This window comes from Aythya fuligula, chromosome 20 (assembly GCF_009819795.1).
Source record: "Aythya fuligula isolate bAytFul2 chromosome 20, bAytFul2.pri, whole genome shotgun sequence".
Classification (NCBI taxonomy): domain Eukaryota; kingdom Metazoa; phylum Chordata; class Aves; order Anseriformes; family Anatidae; genus Aythya; species Aythya fuligula.
In genome coordinates this window covers 8,360,979-8,378,633 of record NC_045578.1, presented here as the reverse complement: position 1 = coordinate 8,378,633, position 17,655 = coordinate 8,360,979, and the positions used below count along the sequence as shown (strand labels likewise).

Below are 17,655 nucleotides of genomic sequence, written 5' to 3'. Positions count from 1 at the left end.
TGCATGTTGCCTGCAGATAACATTAGCATGTGCTTGGGGACTTGCGGTCTCATCCACCAAAAACCTGGTTTACCTATCCGGTATCTTTGTAAATTCTGTGTTCTAGTAGTACAAAGAGATGTTGTTTAGATGTTTTCTTCTTACTGGATGACTTTGTGATTCTGTGATACAAACCCATAATGTGCTTAAAATGGTGCTTTTCTTCTAGCTCACTCTAATTTCTAAGGTTTTAAGCAAAAAAGTTTCTATGCCCTGCTGTCTACCTGAGAGAGAAGGTCATCCTTTAAACACTATGAGAGAAGAAACAAAATACATTTATTTTCATAATTTTTCTGACAAGATCAATGAATATGACCTTTTCCCTCACTCTAGTGGTGAAGCAGCCCAAGAATTGATATCAAGAGAGCCGCAGGAAGACTCCAAAGAAAAAGATATGTAAGAGCCACAGACTGTTCTATGCTGAAATTGCAGCAAGTTGGTCATTACCATTGTAAAAGGTCTATGTTAATACAAAACAGGAAGATACCACAGACTAAAGCTGAGAGGTGGAAACCTATTTGGATTGTTGAAAGTATATTTTTATTGTGATAACCTGGGAGATGGGTATAAAAGAGCTATCACATGCAGTTACCCTTAGCTTAGGTTGAATTTTTTACGTATTGGTAAGTAATAAGCAGTGTCATTTGGGTGTGCCTATTCATTTTACAGTGTTACTGTAACGTTCTTATAACAATATTATTATTAAACATTCTAACTATTCCTTGTCTCTTCCATGTGCATTACACAGAAGAAATAAAATTAATTTGAAGAGTGAACTGTTAGTATGTAGCTACATAAGTTATTACAAAAGTATTATATAGATATTCTCAGGAGAAATGTGCACAAGAGGTATGTGACTTAACTATTAAAGTTAGCTTTTATTCACAGATAATGGAAATTTTGCATAGAAATCACTGACTTGGTAACAGTGAATTTATGATCATTTAATGGTCTTCTGAGAATAACATAATCTCCTGCAAATGGCGTTACTTTGCTTAATATAATTCCAGTCCAACAGATTTTTTTTGCTACTTGAGCGTACATCACTTTTGTGCAGATCTGTAGCAGTTTCAGCTTACTTGTGTAATTCTTTTAAAGGCTCCTAAGACCTTATGTTATTTTTAAGAGATCTTTAATTTTTGTTAAATGTTTAAGGTTTTCCCTTGGCTTTGGATACAGTCTTCTTCCTAGTGGTTCACATTTGAGGTTCTTGTCCTTTCTGGAGGTAGTTTCCTGTGGTTGCTTTTATAAAAGTTACTAAAATGAAGAAATTCTGTAAAGCAGAGGAATGTTAATAATTAACCTTTTCTGTCTCTGCAAGATCATTGAAGATGTTGTTCTTTAGCCTTTGAAGAACTCTTTGATAAGTTGTCAAAGTGATTGTCTTGCTTCCCTCTGGAAAACTAGATAAGACTGAACAAAAGTGAAGTTTGAAGAACCTAAAAATAGCAGAAATTAGTGATTCACAAGTGTAATAAGTGGCTATTCTAACTGTCAGAACATCTTTCAATACTTCAGATCAGTGACAGATATTCAGGATTTGTCAAGTATTCCCTGTGAGGAGGAGAACTACTACAAGAATATAAATTGTAAAACACCCAGAGTGAGTCATGCACCCACAAGTGTCAGCACTCCACTCAGCTCAGGTAACTGCAGCGACAAAAAAGGGAGGACCAATGAATTACTTAAACTTTCGATGCCAGAAGTCAGACCTTTCTGCCAACACTTGCTAACATAAAAGCTGTTTGTGCGAATCATGGAAACTCCATTCATTTAAGTGCCAGCACAGAAACGTTATGCTTGGAATAAGTAATCATAAGAAAGGCCGTACCTGTTGTTTGAAATCTCATTGTTTTTGTCTGCAGAGTTAAAACTTTATGGTTAAAGCCTGTTTGGTCAAAAGCAATCTCTTAAGACACTAGAACTAGAGGAGAGTTTACAGACTGACAAAACAACTGTCTGACAAGCCTGTGAAAAGTAATCACTTGGTAGTTAATGCTTATGTTAGCCTTTGTGAATCAGAAATCATTTTATTTGGAGTAATATGTGTAGAACTTTGTATTTTGAAGACAGTATAAAAAACACTGTTTAGACTGTTGTTAAGATGATCTCAAAGTTTGTCGAGCTTTAGTTTGTTACCCTTAAAACAACACTTCTGTTTGCTTTGTACTTCATTAATTTGGTTTGCTATGGGAGTCATAATGTCTCATTTGGTAAAGTTTTGCATAAATAATGTCTGAGTTGAAGCTCCTGGGCGAACAGTTTGGACTTCCGCTTAGAGATCATTTTGTGGACAATAATCTTGGAGATTCCAGTTCAGGTGCCTGTTCAAATACAAAAAACCTTTTTCTACTTCATTGAAATGTGACCAATATAATAATTTCCCAGCTTTGCTATCATCTCGCCCTCTCTCTTCTTCTTTTTAATTCTAGAGGAAGAAAATCCAGTAGCCTTTAAGAAATACCAACATGGCCATGAAGTAGCTTTGGATTCTTCCTCTTGTAGTTGTCAAGAGGTGTCTGCAGTGTCCAGGACATTCACTACAGCCTATGAAGAAGGAAGGAGCACTGAAAATACCTCTACTCCTGTAGAAGTTCGCTCATCTGGATTGAATGAGCCTGTAAGTGAAGGAAATTACACAAATTACACAAATGTTGGGCTTCCCATTGCACCTAAACCTGTGCAAATGTTAAGAACCACCAAGATGGCCTTGCCTGTGCTATCCTGGCCTTCTCAGCACTGGATCCAGTAATCTTACAATACCAAAGTGGTAAGTATCAGCAAAATGATTGGGTAGGAAAGGTGTGTTTTTGTTGGAAGAGTTTTGTTGGTGAGTTGATCTTCTGTGTCTACAGCAGGTGGCTTATCTGAATGGTTCAGAATTCACAACTCAACTGGTGAACTCTAGGTTTTTAACTTTGTGGAAGTGGTGATTAGAGTGAAAACAAATTGTGTGTGTGTGTATTCAAGTTTTCTTGTGAAACTGAAGGGTTATCACAGTCAGTGGGGGAATATAAATGAGTGTAAATAAGCAATTCCATGAGGAAAAAAGGTAAAAGTAGTTTGGATGCAAGTAAGTGTTCAGAAAGCCCTTGTATTATTGAGGCTGTTTGTCCTTTTTATTGCCTGCAGACATGGCATAATGTTATCAACTTTGTTGTCTTTCTTTGGAGCTGACATTTTTCAAGGCTGTTGCAGTGATTTCTGGTAATCTTTTTGGAACTGAAGGTGTTCTGGAGACAGAACGTTATCTTAGCTGTTTTTCCAGGCAGCTTACATATAGAACAGTTGCTTTTATGCTTTTCCTATTCAGTGTTGGGGTTGTCGTTTAAAGATTAAATTAGTTTGTTCAACCAGAACAGTAGTAACTGCATTCAGTGTCATCAGGTCAGCTGTGTCTTTAGGCTTGCATAGCAGACTATTAAAATTCATTAAACCCATTAACAGCACAGTGCTGCCTTGACTGGCTCTGTAGAGAGATCTGAACGTGTCACTTCCTTGTCTAAAACTTTCTTCTAGCATCAAGCACCTGAAGTACCAATTTCCATTTTTGAAGGACTTGCCTTTGATTACAAATCCTTGATTTTTGGGGGGATTCTTCTGGTAACTAGATGTGCCTGGCTTTAATAATTAAAGATTCAAAACAGAGTGGGAAAGCGAGAGATGTCAGGACTGTCCTTTCAGAGAATTTCTGTCCAATTGTCTGTACACAGTGTTGAAATGAATAAAGAGTGTGTAGCTGACAATATCTTAATGACCAGCAAAAAGATGAGTGAAAAACAGCCTAGGCAAAATTTCTGACACATCTGGCTTACCTGGATCCTACCTCTTTCATATTCTGAGTACGTTGAAGAGCTTATTTAAAAATTTAAGTAAGACTTTAATTAACACTTTACCTCAATTTGGACTTAGTATATTAAAGGCAAGGATTGGGGAACAGTGTTTCATTCTGTATATTCTTACACAGGATGGATTGTCAGCAGTTGCTTCATCCTTGAGAAGCACCAGGAAGGCATCTGGTAAGTCTCTTAAGCCACTCCCCAGCCCAATTAGAGTGATAAAAAATGGATAAGCAGATTTAAAAAGCAGTTTTTCAGTCTTACTATTTTTTTTCCTGGGCATCTCTTTGTAGGGATTAAAAAAAAAAAAAACAAAAAAACTTTGCATACAATTTTGTGTTGGTAGTGATTGTTAAGTTGCAAATTCTGTGTTTGCACTTGCAGGCTAAGATCTCTGACCTCTAATTAACCTTCGTTTGCCGTGTAAATATTACTGGCCTAAAACTTGCAATGCAAAATTGAGAGCTATATGTGCAAGTCTAGCTCTAAATGACTTTTCCATTCCAATGGTACTTAAGGATATTTCATAAAAAGTGAATGAGCCAGGCTCATGGAGATTGGTAGATGATATACGTCAGCAAGATGCGGTCATACTCTAAGCTTATATCACAGTTATTAAGAATTAATCACTGCTAATTAACTAGACTTTTTTTCCTCTCTCTCAGCACCATCACAGGCACCTAACCACTTCATTGATGATCTGCCTCCACCAGCCCAAGAGCTGCTGGATGAAATTGGTAAGAGGCACTTCATCCGAAATGGTATGAGACTTGCCAGCTGTGTTTTAAAGCCAAGGACAGTACGGTACTTCAGTACACAATCAGGATTTCTCCCAAATCATTCACTACTAAAATACACAAGAGCTTCCAAATTAGTTGCAGTCAGGTCAATGAATAGGAAGTTAGGCATCAACAGCTTGAATAACGGGCAGTTATTTAAGTTAGTCCTTGAAGTTTCTGCCTTTCATATAACGGTTAGTTACTGCTGACGACAGCAGTTAGCTTATTGAGTATAGATGTAATTTAACTCTGAGATGAACTTTGTGTAGACTGAAGTTTTCAAAGGTGTCGTGGAGCTATGCATGTTCTTCATTAAAAGCAATGCCAGCTGATTAGCTCCATTAGTCAGGTATTTTTGTAGAGCTTAGTTTCAATGATACACATTTATTTTTTTTAGTCGCATTCTTCTTGAGCCAGAACACAGAGTAAAAATCCTTCATTATTTTTACTGGTATGGGTTACAGAAAAATTTCTCAGGGTTACTGAGCAGTGAGCTTTCTAAACAAACACCAGACAGAAGTTTAATTAAATGTATATAGGTCCCGTGCTCTTTTAGAAATGAAGCACATAGGCAATTCTAATCTTTTTATTACCTTATTCACCAAAACAGGGCTGTGGGGACTGTCACCAACTGATTAAGTAATGGCCAGAGACAATTTGTGAGATTAACATACAGACTAACTATAGATTATGTAAGAGTTTTCATCGAGTTTTGTGTGGGTAAAGAAAGTGGTACTTCAGATTTTACAGATGTAAGGAAATACGTTGTTTTTAACAGAGTACTTAAAGCAGCAAGATTCTATCACTCAAGACTTCGAAGAGAAGGGATTATTTGACTGCGGAGTGCAAATAAATGGTTAGTTGATAATAGTCCTAACATAGAGATTACAAATGGAAAGTAACTTTTCTGCAAAATTACTTGAATACTTTGAAAAGTTAATACTTTGAAAAACTTAATTTTCAGCTTTTTTTGTTTATATTTGTGGTTGCTATCTTGGAAAATTCATCAGAAATTTGAGAGGGCTCCCCCTTTCTCGATAAGATGATACACAGTGTTTTCACAAACAGTACCTCCTCCAGCAGTGTTTGCTGTCTTTCTCTGTGCATTCACCTCTCCGAAGTCTGCAGAGATCCGTTATGGAACGCTTGCAGATTTGAACCATCAGAATTGATCTTCTACTTTCATTATACCACTGTAACATATGCTGCGTTCAGTCGTAAGTGATGAAACCCACAGAAGTATAGATGGTGAGCAGCTGATGTAAAATAGAGCTGAAGTTTCCACTCTGAAAGGCGGTTCGGTTGAAAGTAGCCGGTACACACGAACCGCTTATGTTTCATATTCACCATCATGAAATAGTGCTTCTGATCTCGTGGTGTCAGAAAATAGCATCTGTTGGGGTAATCAGTGTTAAGTTTCCTGTTCTGTTATAAAGGTACCAAAGATAGCAGCGGTAAATCTTTGTGCTTCTGAAACTGCAAATAGTAGTAAGTGGGAATCATTTTTAGATGTACAGCAAGTAAAGTCAGGAGCAGAAAACATAAATCTTTATAGACTCTGCATTTGTTTCCAATGAGTCAGAAAGTGAAGAGCAGTTTTTTGTATTTTTTTTTTTAAAAGGGCAAAATATGAATTAGTCTGTAAAAAAGCTAAATAGCATAGTCACTTGAGAATAACACTGGCACTTGTTTGTGTTATCCTACAGCTTTGTTAGATCTTTTCCCATTTAAAATTGTTACCCAAAGGATAGAAGCTACTGTGACTTTATTCATAGGAGTATCTTGTTTTTAGGTGGCAAGGAATGCAGCAGCCTGTATTGCTTGCTGTTCAATCACTGTGGTTTTGTTGTATTTGCATAAAGTACAGCTATTTCAGACTCCATTTTTATGACAGCCTACTGCTTCCTGCTTATCATAGCTTAGCAGAAGGTGGCTGAATATATTCACATGCTGGAGAGAAGAGAACTTAGTGAGATAAGTCTTGGGGTGGGGGGAATATCATTGGATTTTGCTAAGTAGGGTAACAAAGCTAACATCCACAGGTTTTCTTTTGATTTTTCTTCAATATCTTGGATTGTAAGGCGAGAGATTAAAGATTAATTTCTACATGCATTTTTCATTTTAGTATGAAGCAAAATGTTCACTCTTCTGAATCTAAAAATGTGTTACAGTAAAATATTTATCTAGGTCTTGCTATTGGCTGCCTATGACTGTAGATAATGCGAATTTAATTGGTAGAAGATCAGATGACTGAGGAAAGAAAAATTAAAAAGTAGACTACTGAAAGTTTCCCAAGTGCAGTAAATAAAACCACAATTTATTCAGTATCTTCTGTTCATAACTTTGCTATTAAATTCTTTCTGTTTATGTGAATAGTTGCTGGTCAAATTAAAATGGAAGACAGAGACACAAAAAAAGAAATTGACCAAAATGAGAAGAGAGATCATAGTGTATTGACTAAGGAGGCATTTAATTTAGCAGAGGAAACAGAAAGGTATGAAAAAGACAATGATAATGGCATATTTAGCTTTGAATTACAAACGTTTAGAATATTCAGTGCTTACATTAAGTCAACTCTCCTAAGAACTGTGATCATTTCTACTATTTTCTTTCAGAATGGATAGTATTAAACTTGCCAGCATTCATTTAAAATCTTTTATTCAACAGGGCTCACTCCACTCTTGATGACGTTTTAGAAAGAATTCTCCATGCTGTTCCTGCAGATGAGGAAATCCAAGAACAACCTCAGGGACATGCCCTTGGGTTAGCTGATAATTGATATTTTGTTCACAAGTTTATCTTGTTTATCTTCTGTATCCAGACCTATGTGGGACTTCAGGAAATGCACTGTCATTCTTCAGACAGTAATGTTTTGGGGAGGAGGCATTGGAGGCATCATTCAGAACTTTCGGTATTAAATTGGAGGGCAAAGAATATCAGGTAGTTTCCTGTAGTTGAAAAGTAAATGTTTCAAACAGGCAAGGAAGTACATCATTTTAACAGAATTTTGAGATAATTTGCCAGAACAGTAGATGTTCTGAGGTAATGAGAAGAATGTATATTAAGAGAATAAAATCGTGAAAGATCTTTAAGAAAAATAAATCTGTAAAGAAGAGTTTGAGAAAGCCAATGTGCTTGGCCACATAGAAAGAAATGAAGAAAATGGCAGGAATCATATCTGTATCATTTTAAGAAAAAAATGCGTAGCCCAAATAACTTTTTTTTCCCTCCTAGAACCAAGGATAAGAGCTTTAAACTCTGAACAGCTCCATGGTGAATGCCAATGAGTAGTCATAAGTCATTCTTAACATATATCTTACTAAGGAACACAAGATAGTCTTGTGCTCAGCATCAGGATTTTTTAATATAGAAGGCAAACTGTCATGATAATCAGGAGGATTTTGCTGATAGGGCAGTCTGACTCCTGCAGTGTGTATATATAGCTGTGTTCATAAGTGGCTCAATCCAAAGCCCATTCACACTCCTAGTCAAACTAATTTTTTGTAACACACACAAGGAGTCGTTGGAGCCTGCTTATAGATGTGAAGGTAAAGCACATCTGTAGAGTTGGTGGGGAGTGATTGTTTAGGGGTTGGTGGGGCATATGCCCATTACAGGTCAGAGTGAAAATAAAAAGGCATCTAGTATCTCCAGGGACTTCTATTTTATTATTCTGTATTCATCTTCTCTGAAAGAAAAAAAAAAAAAAAAAAAGATAAAATTCTGTCATTTAAGGGCTGCAAGCCTGAAAGATCCAGAAGATTTTGGAAGGAAGAAAGGAGTAGAGGAAGGCGGAGCTGAGGCCGGAAGCAGCGAGCCAGAAGGCTGTGCAGGGAGTTCAGAAGGTCCTCTTCATCTGTAAAGCTGCTGGATGCTGGGATGGGCAGTATCTCATTGATTATGTTTTTAGCACTGGATTTGTCGAGCTTGCACAGAGTAGAGTTCTGCATCTCTCCATTTCCCCCTGATCTGGATGCTGTTTCTACCCTGTGATTTTAGAAGAGAGGAAGCAGTTCTTAAACTTTTCAGAGACCCTTGGGGTTTTTATTGCTTTAGACTGACAGCATTCTGGACTATTTGTTGGAGTTGCAGAGGATATGTCTCGTAGTGAGAGTGCAGTTTACTCTACTGACCTCTCCAAAGCTGGTATTGTTGCCTCTGTGTCCCATTTAGTCTTCAGCCTCTCTGGCTTAGGCACCTAACGGCTTCACGCTGTTGTAAGGACTTGGAGTTGTTATCACTATGGTTTGGTGTGTACCTGTGATGCGTATGCTAATGCCATCAAATCCCTTAAACATCTGTCTGTCTAGTCTCTCCTGGCTTTCCTCCAGTAGAAACTGGAAGCAGAGAGGAAGGCACAAACTGGAATGAAAGCACTTCCTCTATTCTAGGACTATTGGAGTGATGAAGCGATTTTACACAGGTTGGCAGCCAAGGTGTTTTTCTGCAAGCAGGTTTAAGGAACTTAGCTTTTTAGATCCATGTAAGTAGTTCTATAACATGCTGCTACGGTGCCTGTGACACAGCTGTGTTGCCTGTGACACAGCTGTGTTTTTATATTAATGTTTCGGTCAGGACATATGGGAAGGGAGTTAGTGCCTAAAATTCAAGAAGTGAAGGAGTTGTTCGCTTATGTTTTCATCATCACATTAAGGAGTAGAAATATCTCCTATTTTGGGCCAAAGTTTCCATTTTGTATGTAAGATAATTTTTGGTTAACAAGGTAAGCTGACTCCTGGTTAGAATACAAAGAACTACATAAAAGAAATAACATAACAGAAAAACATTTTTGTGTTTCACTTGATTAAAAAAAAAAAAAAAAAAAAAAAAAAAGCCTGCATTCCTTGTACTTAACTCCAGATCTTCATTAGGGACTGTCAAAGCTGACTAGTATTCTGCAGCTGAAGTAAGAGGTTACCGTTACCATTGTTCAGCATTTATCACTTAAAGATGTTTCTTGTTAAAGGAAGAGGATGTCATATTTACATTAATGTGCACTTACTGGTTTTGCAGAAAATGTGAAAGAACTGCCCTTTCTTTTGGGAAGAAAAAGGCAGTAGACTTTGATTTTTCAGAGAGAAGTGATTTTTTCAATGTGTAGCACAAAATGATTTAAAGGAAACTAACCTTCAATGTTGTGAGCATTTAACACTTATACAGCATCTACAGCAATCAGTTCATCATCATCAGTATTTCACTTGCTAGTTAGGCACCCAAAGTTTGAAATGTCCTAGATTGTTAGTTTAGGAAATATTGATGGTGATTTTTAAACTCAGAGTTCTAGAGGTAATGTGGTAATGTTATTTGCACAGCATTAGCATATATGACCCTATTTTCCGTCCCAAAATTACTAGGATGGTAGGAGCATGCTTCAGGCTTTGAAAACAATGTTTTCTCATCACAAAGAGGTTCCTGTGTAATAGACCCAGCAGAGCAACAGAGTTCAGGCTGGTTTCAAGTGCAACTTGATGGATCTAGCCAAAGGGATCTGTAGCGCTCAATTCAGCATGCTGACAAAACCAGAGCATTCTCTTTGAAGTGTTGTGACTGTGTATGCTTTTGGTTTTGAGCTGAATGCTTTTTTTGTTTTGTTTGTTGTTTGTTTTTGTTTAGATACACACCCTGAAGATCAGAAATTCCACTTACGGAAACGGCTGTCTTCACCTTCTCCATTTAGGTGAGCATCTCCATGAATTAAATTGGGCTTTTTGCAGAAATTTATGTATTCTCTCTCTGCATGAGATACATTTCTTGTCTTCCATGCCCACGAGGCAAGAGCTGCAATATAAAATTCCATTCTCTTCAACTTGTACAGCTTGATATAAGAAACAAACAACTGTGTAACTCTTTTAAACTATTTTTTACCTCTTTTTTTTTTTTTCCTTACAGGATAATTGTTTTGGATCAGAGCAGCTGTCCTACATGATTAGAATGGACAGTGGAAAAAAATGTAATATTTCAAATGTTTACTGCAGCTGGTACAATATACAGCACATGAACTGCAACCCTTTCTGGCCAAAAAGACTGAATGCTCACTCTTCCTTTAGCTGCAGCAGCAAGTACTGAAAAAAAATCTTAATGCTTTACTTTGTAATGCAGCTGATACTGTTTTTATATGAAGATTATATCAGTAATGCTGCAGAACTGATCTGTTTTTGGAGTATAACACCACTTAGTAAGCTGGCTATGTGTTTCCTTCTCTTTCTCTGTATATGCATGCTTTCCTAAGCAAAAGAATTTGTTGTATTATGCAGTTTTCAGTGTTACAGACAAAATGATTGTGATTCTGTGGGCTGTTTTCACTGCTCAGGCTCTCATTTAATTTTTCCATGCTGAAGTGTAGAGTGCTGTGCTACAGCCCATGTGGTGTATGTTTTTCCTTGCTCATTAAATTTAACAAGGGTAATTTCTTGTTTTCTCTTAGTGCTTTTGTGATCTAGAGTTGAACTGATTTGACTGATTAAGGGGATTAATTGCTGTGCAGAAAGTTAATGAGAAAAAGATAGTGCTCTTTCAGAGGTTGCAACTGCACCAATACATTCCCTGTCAGTATTAGACAAGAATATGCAAAGCTATTTCTGGTTAGCATTACATGTTGTTTAATTAAACTACAGTTTTGGTAGGCCTCATCCAAAAAAAAAAAAACAAAAAAAAAATCCCTGTAATTGAGTTTTGGATCAGGCTTTTGATGGGCACAGCAACTTTTTAATACTGTTCAGGTGCAGGATGTGTAACGGTTGTCCTTATCCCTGTTGAGCAGACAGCGGAATTTTAGCTGCCTTCATGTACTTGGGTGTACCATGTGTTGCTTTTCCATCCTTGTTCTGCCTATCTGTAACTGTTAATTAATTGGGTTTAATTACACTAATAAAAGTTTCTAAGCTTAATGCGCTGTCATTTGGTTCTTCTGTTTTTTATTTGTTACTTCTGATCATCAAGTTAGGTATACAACAAGATACTGATGTACAACTGCTCCAGGGCAGATGCTGCAAACTGGCACAATTCAGAGCTTTCTTCAGAAGAGATCATGAAAAAATAAAGAAGTCTTTCATCCATTTAGTTATGTCAGGGTAGTATAGAGCTGAATCACCAGCAGCAAGGAGATTACGTGGGTTAAGAGCTGTGTCAGTGCGTGGCAAAAAGGGCTTACTTTCGCACATTACACAATTCCAGGCAGAAATTTCAGATTTTCTAATCTGGGCTCCTGCATGTGTGTGAGTTCTGCATCCTCCCCACAGGCAGAGGAACATCATACTCTTCATACGTGCTGCTGGAACAAGATCCTGTTTTACATAGGCAAAGGACTAAGGAAAAACTAGTGTTGTGTCGCAGCTTGTTGCAAAGAACGCATGGTAATGACACATACATGCGAAAGTTAAGCCACAGGTTTTGTGTGTGATCGCTTCAGGCAATGGCTTTGTGGGTTTGTTCCATGTCAGAACCTTGATGAATTAAAGAAAAAAAGTCATTAGACCGTGCTGGTCTGCAGCAGTGTGGTGGAGTGGAGCGAGCACGTGAATTTTTACATACACATAATTAAAAATCACTTTGGCTTGCAACATGTGAAATCTTAGCTTCTTGAATTTCTTTCTGTATTTTATCTATCAAACCAAATGGTGAGCAGACTGTGAACCATTTTCCTATCTCTTTTTAATCTTAATGTGGAAAGTTAATATTTCTGTTGGTAGAGAGCCTTTCTCATAGCCCATAGCTTGTCTGCTCTCCTTATCGAGGCCAGAACACAGCAGTTGGAGATCTCAGTTGTTCAGCTGCTTGTACTTTTCCAGAATTACGGTTACAGTGAATGTAAATCACCCTAATAACATAAAGCATAGACGCAAAAGCTGTAATTAACAGGAAGAATTAAACAAGGACCAGTGAAAGCAGAAACGATCAGAGGGGGCCAATCTAATGCTGCCTTTCAGCCTCCCCAAGAATGAGAGGCCAATTAATTAAATTAAAACAGTGATACTGAGCTGTTCTAATTCCTCTCTAAGGCGCTAGCCTGTGAGCAGTTTCGCATGCAGAAAAGTGAGGGGAGAGAGGAAAGGCGAGAAACAGGGATGGAGATGGGGTGAGGATGGCTGTCCTGGCCCCCTACCACCCTGGTCTGGCCTGCAGATGTTTTATTTCTTTGAAGACCCTCACAGAACCCTGCATGCAGTAAGGACATCAAGTGAAGGTATGCAAGGAAAAAAGAAAATGCTCATTTGCTAAGCAGCAGCCAAATCCTCCAATCCCTTGTATCTGTCATCACACTGGATTTGTTTTGTTGAATTTGTTTTTTTAATTATTTTTGTGGCTGGGACTCAATGAGGAAAAACCTTAGTCCCCAAGGTTTTACCATCATAATGTGTGCGGATCCAAATTGTCTTTCTGCTGATCAAGATGTGGACTGCATGCTAGTGAGGGAATGAATTTGTTGAGGTGAGCAGCCGTCAACATTGCTCCCCTCTAGCCCCATTTGTGGCTTTGCTGCAACAGCAGAAGCTGTGTGAAATGGTGGAAGGAGGAGATCAGCAAATGGTGTCTTGTGCTGTGGGACTCTCTACCAGCCAGTAAAACAGACAAAGCTGATGTTGTAAACATTTGCCAACATTTATTAATTCAGTCTGCACCTAAACATACCTGCATGATTTTTCCAACATGACCTAACACTTCACAGCAAGCTCAGGTCATGCAGGCAGGACTCGGTCTATGCAGGGACAGCCAACAGACGGCTCCTGCCTCTGGCACACTCTGCAGGTGCCAGATAAAACCAGGGAGCCTTCAGCTGAACTCCAGGGCTGAAGAGTAACTTGTGATTTTCTGCACGAAAGAAGAGTTGCTGCCGTATTTTGTCCTTAAAAAACTCCTTATCCCCCGAGGTGAGGGTCTGGGAGGGACGGGTGAAGTAAAGGCTTGAACTTATCCGACAGAAGGCAGTGCGGGTTGCTCTGGGGAGCAGGGTGAAGACTGCTGGGTCCCCTTGAACCGCTGCTCCCCGGCCTTTCTGGATGCCCGTGTTGACGAGGCTGCGCTGACGTTTGTGCAGGCAGCAGTCACACGGGGTGCGACGGCGACACCTTGTTCATGGCGATGCCTGCGCGGGGCCCGGGTGTCTCTGGTGTGGTTCTTCCCGTCCCCCGGGGGCAGTAACCACAGCACAGCATTTTCAGCAGGCAGCTCTGAAACTGGGCAGGGGATAAAGGAAGGTTATGTGTGGGGATGGAAGCTGGTGTCCATCTTGGGGCGTCAGGCAGAGGCGATGGGGAGGGCACCCTGCAGCCCGTTGTGGTTTGGGTGAGATCGGGATTTATTGCCAGCCCAACTCGTGGCAGAGGCTGGCAGTTTATTGACTACATAAGTTGCATTCCGCGTGCCCTGTATGCGAATGAGCAGTCTGCAATCTAAAACCAAGTTGCTTTGCTCCATAAAATTATGGAAGCAGAAAATGAGCTTGTGTTCGGGCTAGGAGGCTGCTCCCTCCCTTCCCGTTTTATTCTAATGCCTTTCCTGCTTGTACAGCACCTCCTGGGCCAGGTGGGCCAAGGCTTCCAGGTAGGATGGATGGTCCCTCCCCATTTTATAGGGCCACTAAGTTGTTACCCAGAAGCTCCAGTGAAGCTGTTTTCATTAGCTTATGGCTTTCTCACCTGCTTGTTCATGAAGACATAGATGATGGGGTTGTACACGGTGGCTGTCTTGGAGAAGTAGGAGGGCAAGGAGGCGAGAGCCGGCTGGATGGTGATGTCCTTGTTGGTGGCCACCACCAGGGCAAACGTGGTGTAGGGCAGCCAGCAGATGAGGAAGGCCATCACCATCACGACCACCATTCGTGTCACCTCCCTCTCCGCCTGCTGCGTGGTGTTGGCTTCCTTCTGCTGGGCCGCAGCCTGTGGGGAATTGGGAAGAACCAGCCTGTTGCCTGCTCCCAGCAGCACATCCAGCCCTGGGAGCACTGAAATCAGAGGACAACGGGGCTTTAACTACGGTTTTGTACTCCTGACGCCAAGGAGCTGGAGCGAGGTTTGGTGGTAGCACCGTCCCCATGCTCAGTGCTTGTTTAAAATAAAGGTGTGCACCTGGTCACAAAACCTGCCATGGGTTCTTCATCCTGATGGGATGGAACACGTTATCTCACCTGTCAGTGACAAATTGTCCCTACTGAACCTATAAAACCCCACAGAACTGCAGGCCCAGTACTCAAACACGGGACCCTGGCTGGCTGTGCAGAGGCCCCGCAGCACTCACCGCTCGCAGGGTCACGAGCAGGTTGGTGTAGGAGAAGAGGATGAGGCCGAGGGGCAGCACGAAGCAGGCGACGAACAGGGCCAAGATGTAGCTGTTGTTGTTGCTGCCGCCCGTGTACCAGTTGGGCCCACACGAGGTCCTCAGCCCTGGAACAAACGAGGTTTGAAACAAACCGAGAACAAACTTAACGTGGAAAGCCTTTCGGTAACAGACTCCAAAAGCGCTCTTTCCCCTGAGTGAGCCTTCTTTTTCTCCCAAGCACCTCTCAGGTTTCAAGATAAGCTCCCTGAACTCTCCAGCCACCCCACGCTTGCAAACAGTGAACACGGAGGTGACGACGAGGCACTGGGTACCCCCCGAAGCCCTCCTCCCCTACCTTCGGGCACGTAGCTGCTCCAGCCCAGCAGCGGCGGGGTGGTCCAGAGCAGCGACCAGCTCCAGGTGAAGGCGCAGCCGCTCACGGCGTGCCGGTGCTGGAACCGAAAGTCTCCCAGGGGCCTGCAGACCACAACGTAGCGCTCCAGCGCCAGGATGGCCAGCGACCACAGCCCCACAATGCCTGCAGGCAGGAGGAAAGATCGTGCCTGCTTTTTTCCTCATGGAAGGGGCGGCTGTGAGGATGTGAGGCGTTGCTTTTAGGAGACCCAGCGAGCTGCTGCCATCCCCGGGGCTCTGCAGGATGCAGCTTTGCTCAATGCTGTGTCCCCAGCCCAAGGCTGAGGCTCACGCCCTTACCTGTGAGGGAGACCATGAAGCCTTCCAGCTCACACATCCGCCTGCCGAACACGAAGAAGCCGTTGATGTTGTTGGAGAGGCTGACGGAGCTGCCGCAGAGCGTCACCAGCAGGTTGGCCAGGGCCAGGTTCACCAGGATGTAGTTCAGGGGGGACCGGAGCTTCTTGTACCGAATGGAAACCACGATGACCAGCCCGTTCACGACCGAGGCGCAGACCACCACGACGCCCATCAGCACGGCCACTGACGTGTACATGCTCCGCGGGGCCTGGTGGGGCCACTGGGGGCCGTCAAAAGGCCCCGGGGTCCCGTTGCTGGGAGGTGCCTGGGAGCTGCTGGGGGACATTGGTCCTTCCTGCAGCACCAGCACCGGCAAAGCCTGTGTAGATCACCCTGCCCGAAAGCCCCCAGCCCTCTTTATAAAGCCTCAGAGGAGCTTTGTATTGAAACACCTTAAGCTTTTTTCTTAATCTGAATGGTTTGGCCTCCCTCCCCATTTTATAATCAGCTCTGTATTCCAGGGGGGATAAAGAGTGACTTAAACAAAAAAACCTGATGACTGCCCGCTGCCTCATTTAATTGAGTAGATAGATTTTGTTACGTGAGTGCCCCAGTGGCAACACAGCCACATATATATGCACATACACACGAATACATATATATATGTGGCGAAAGTCTGAAAGAGCATGAGAGCATGCTACCTATACCTACAGTTCTCTCTATAATTATATATATATAAATATATATATATCCACAAATAATATATACAGGTATCATTATACTAATATATACAGATATATTATATATCTGTATATAGATAATATATATTATATGCTTACATAACCTATTGTATATAAATATTTTATACATATATATGCATGTTAAATTATATAGAAAACAAATGTAAAAAGTACATGTAATATATGAATGAATATATATATACATGCATGCATATATTTAGTATATACAGGGAAGAGATGTCTAAATTATAAACAAAATATATGTAGAAATACAACAATTAGATATTTTATTTATGATAATACTATAATAGACAGAAGGATGAATGTGTAGTTTTGTATATGGGGGGTTAGGGAGATATATCTATAGTGTGTATATATATACAGAGTATATAATATATAATATATATATAACATATATATTAATAAATTATATAATATAGTATATATAAAATTGTATACACAGCTATACATGTGTATGCATACATCTATATATTTATATAGCGCTCCATGTATAGATGTATTTGTAGACACACATACATGTATTATAATACCATAATATTGCTATTTATTGTTACGTATTATAATACGGTAGCATTTTGATGTATAAAAGAGTGCATCTCATGCACACACACACACGCACACATGCACATGTCCACGTAACTCTGTGCTGTGCCCCATGCAGGCAGCAGCAGCACGTGGGGCGCAGGATGCCAACAAGTAATTACGTAGGCGTGCACATTTGTATCATTACAGGTGCGCGTGTAACTGCTGTGCACCTCTGTACGTGTGTGCAACCACGCCTGGCTGGCGGCTCTCTCCCCATGCTCACAGCCAGTGACTGAGGGCAGAGGATGCGGGCTGTACGTGCATATTTGGGCTGGAAAGTGCAGATTCTGCCCATGAGAGACCCCTGGGGAATCTGGAGCACTGGTGGGACCCCAGCCATGGCTGGGCAGCCAGAACCCCAGGGTTTTACCCCATGCACTGGGAACACAGTGACCAGTGTCTGCAGTGGAAAAATGAATCGTCCCTAATACCCGTCTGCTGATGCAGCGCCTTTGAGTGATGAAAAGTTAATGGAAACTCCAAACACCAGAAGACTTTGTGTTTAATCCTCCCTTGCCTAATCCCCTCTCCTTGACAGTCCCCATGCAAACCTCTCAGCCCTTTTGGGGTGGGTCAGGGGCCTGGTGACAGTGGGGACACTGTAGGTACAGGGTTTGACAGCAGAACAAACCTCAGCAGCTCCCCATACATCAGTCTAAAAACTTTGGGTTTGCAGCAAGAAAA

General features: G+C 40.9%; 2 protein-coding genes across 2 annotated transcripts in view; one reads left to right on the top strand and one right to left on the bottom strand.

Annotated features, from left to right (window-relative positions):
- Positions 1-11,455, top strand: part of TEX14 (testis expressed 14, intercellular bridge forming factor) — a 29,836-nt gene extending 18,381 nt beyond the window's left edge. The window contains exons 21-31 of the mRNA XM_032200902.1: positions 373-435; positions 1,558-1,685; positions 2,472-2,659; positions 4,007-4,058; positions 4,544-4,615; positions 5,436-5,513; positions 7,034-7,151; positions 7,325-7,420; positions 8,393-8,502; positions 10,271-10,334; positions 10,547-11,455. Of these exons, the coding sequence (XP_032056793.1) occupies positions 373-435; positions 1,558-1,685; positions 2,472-2,659; positions 4,007-4,058; positions 4,544-4,615; positions 5,436-5,513; positions 7,034-7,151; positions 7,325-7,420; positions 8,393-8,502; positions 10,271-10,334; positions 10,547-10,583 (1,006 nt within the window). The 3' untranslated portion in view covers positions 10,584-11,455. The remainder of the gene's footprint in view (positions 1-372; positions 436-1,557; positions 1,686-2,471; positions 2,660-4,006; positions 4,059-4,543; positions 4,616-5,435; positions 5,514-7,033; positions 7,152-7,324; positions 7,421-8,392; positions 8,503-10,270; positions 10,335-10,546) is intronic.
- A 2,243-nt stretch (positions 11,456-13,698) lies between these two features.
- Positions 13,699-15,971, bottom strand: LOC116497431 (pinopsin). Its single transcript, XM_032201169.1, has 5 exons — positions 15,626-15,971; positions 15,267-15,449; positions 14,891-15,036; positions 14,293-14,532; positions 13,699-13,830 (listed from the first exon to the last, which is right to left on the bottom strand). Exons 1-5 carry the CDS (start codon positions 15,969-15,971, stop codon positions 13,699-13,701), a joined length of 1,047 nt encoding a protein of 348 aa, XP_032057060.1.
- Between the last annotated feature and the right edge of the window lie 1,684 nt (positions 15,972-17,655).

Bases quoted from the DNA above. Each gene is read 5' to 3' on its own strand.
- LOC116497431 (XM_032201169.1), bottom strand. From the start codon at position 15,971: ATGTCCCCCAGCAGCTCCCAGGCACCTCCCAGCAACGGGACCCCGGGG. The intron at 15,450-15,625 runs GTAAGGGCGTGA...TCCTGCCTGCAG, and splicing joins CTTCATGGTCTCCCTCACAG to GCATTGTGGGGCTGTGGTCG. The intron at 14,533-14,890 runs GTGAGTGCTGCG...AATTCCCCACAG, and splicing joins TGCTCGTGACCCTGCGAGCG to GCTGCGGCCCAGCAGAAGGA.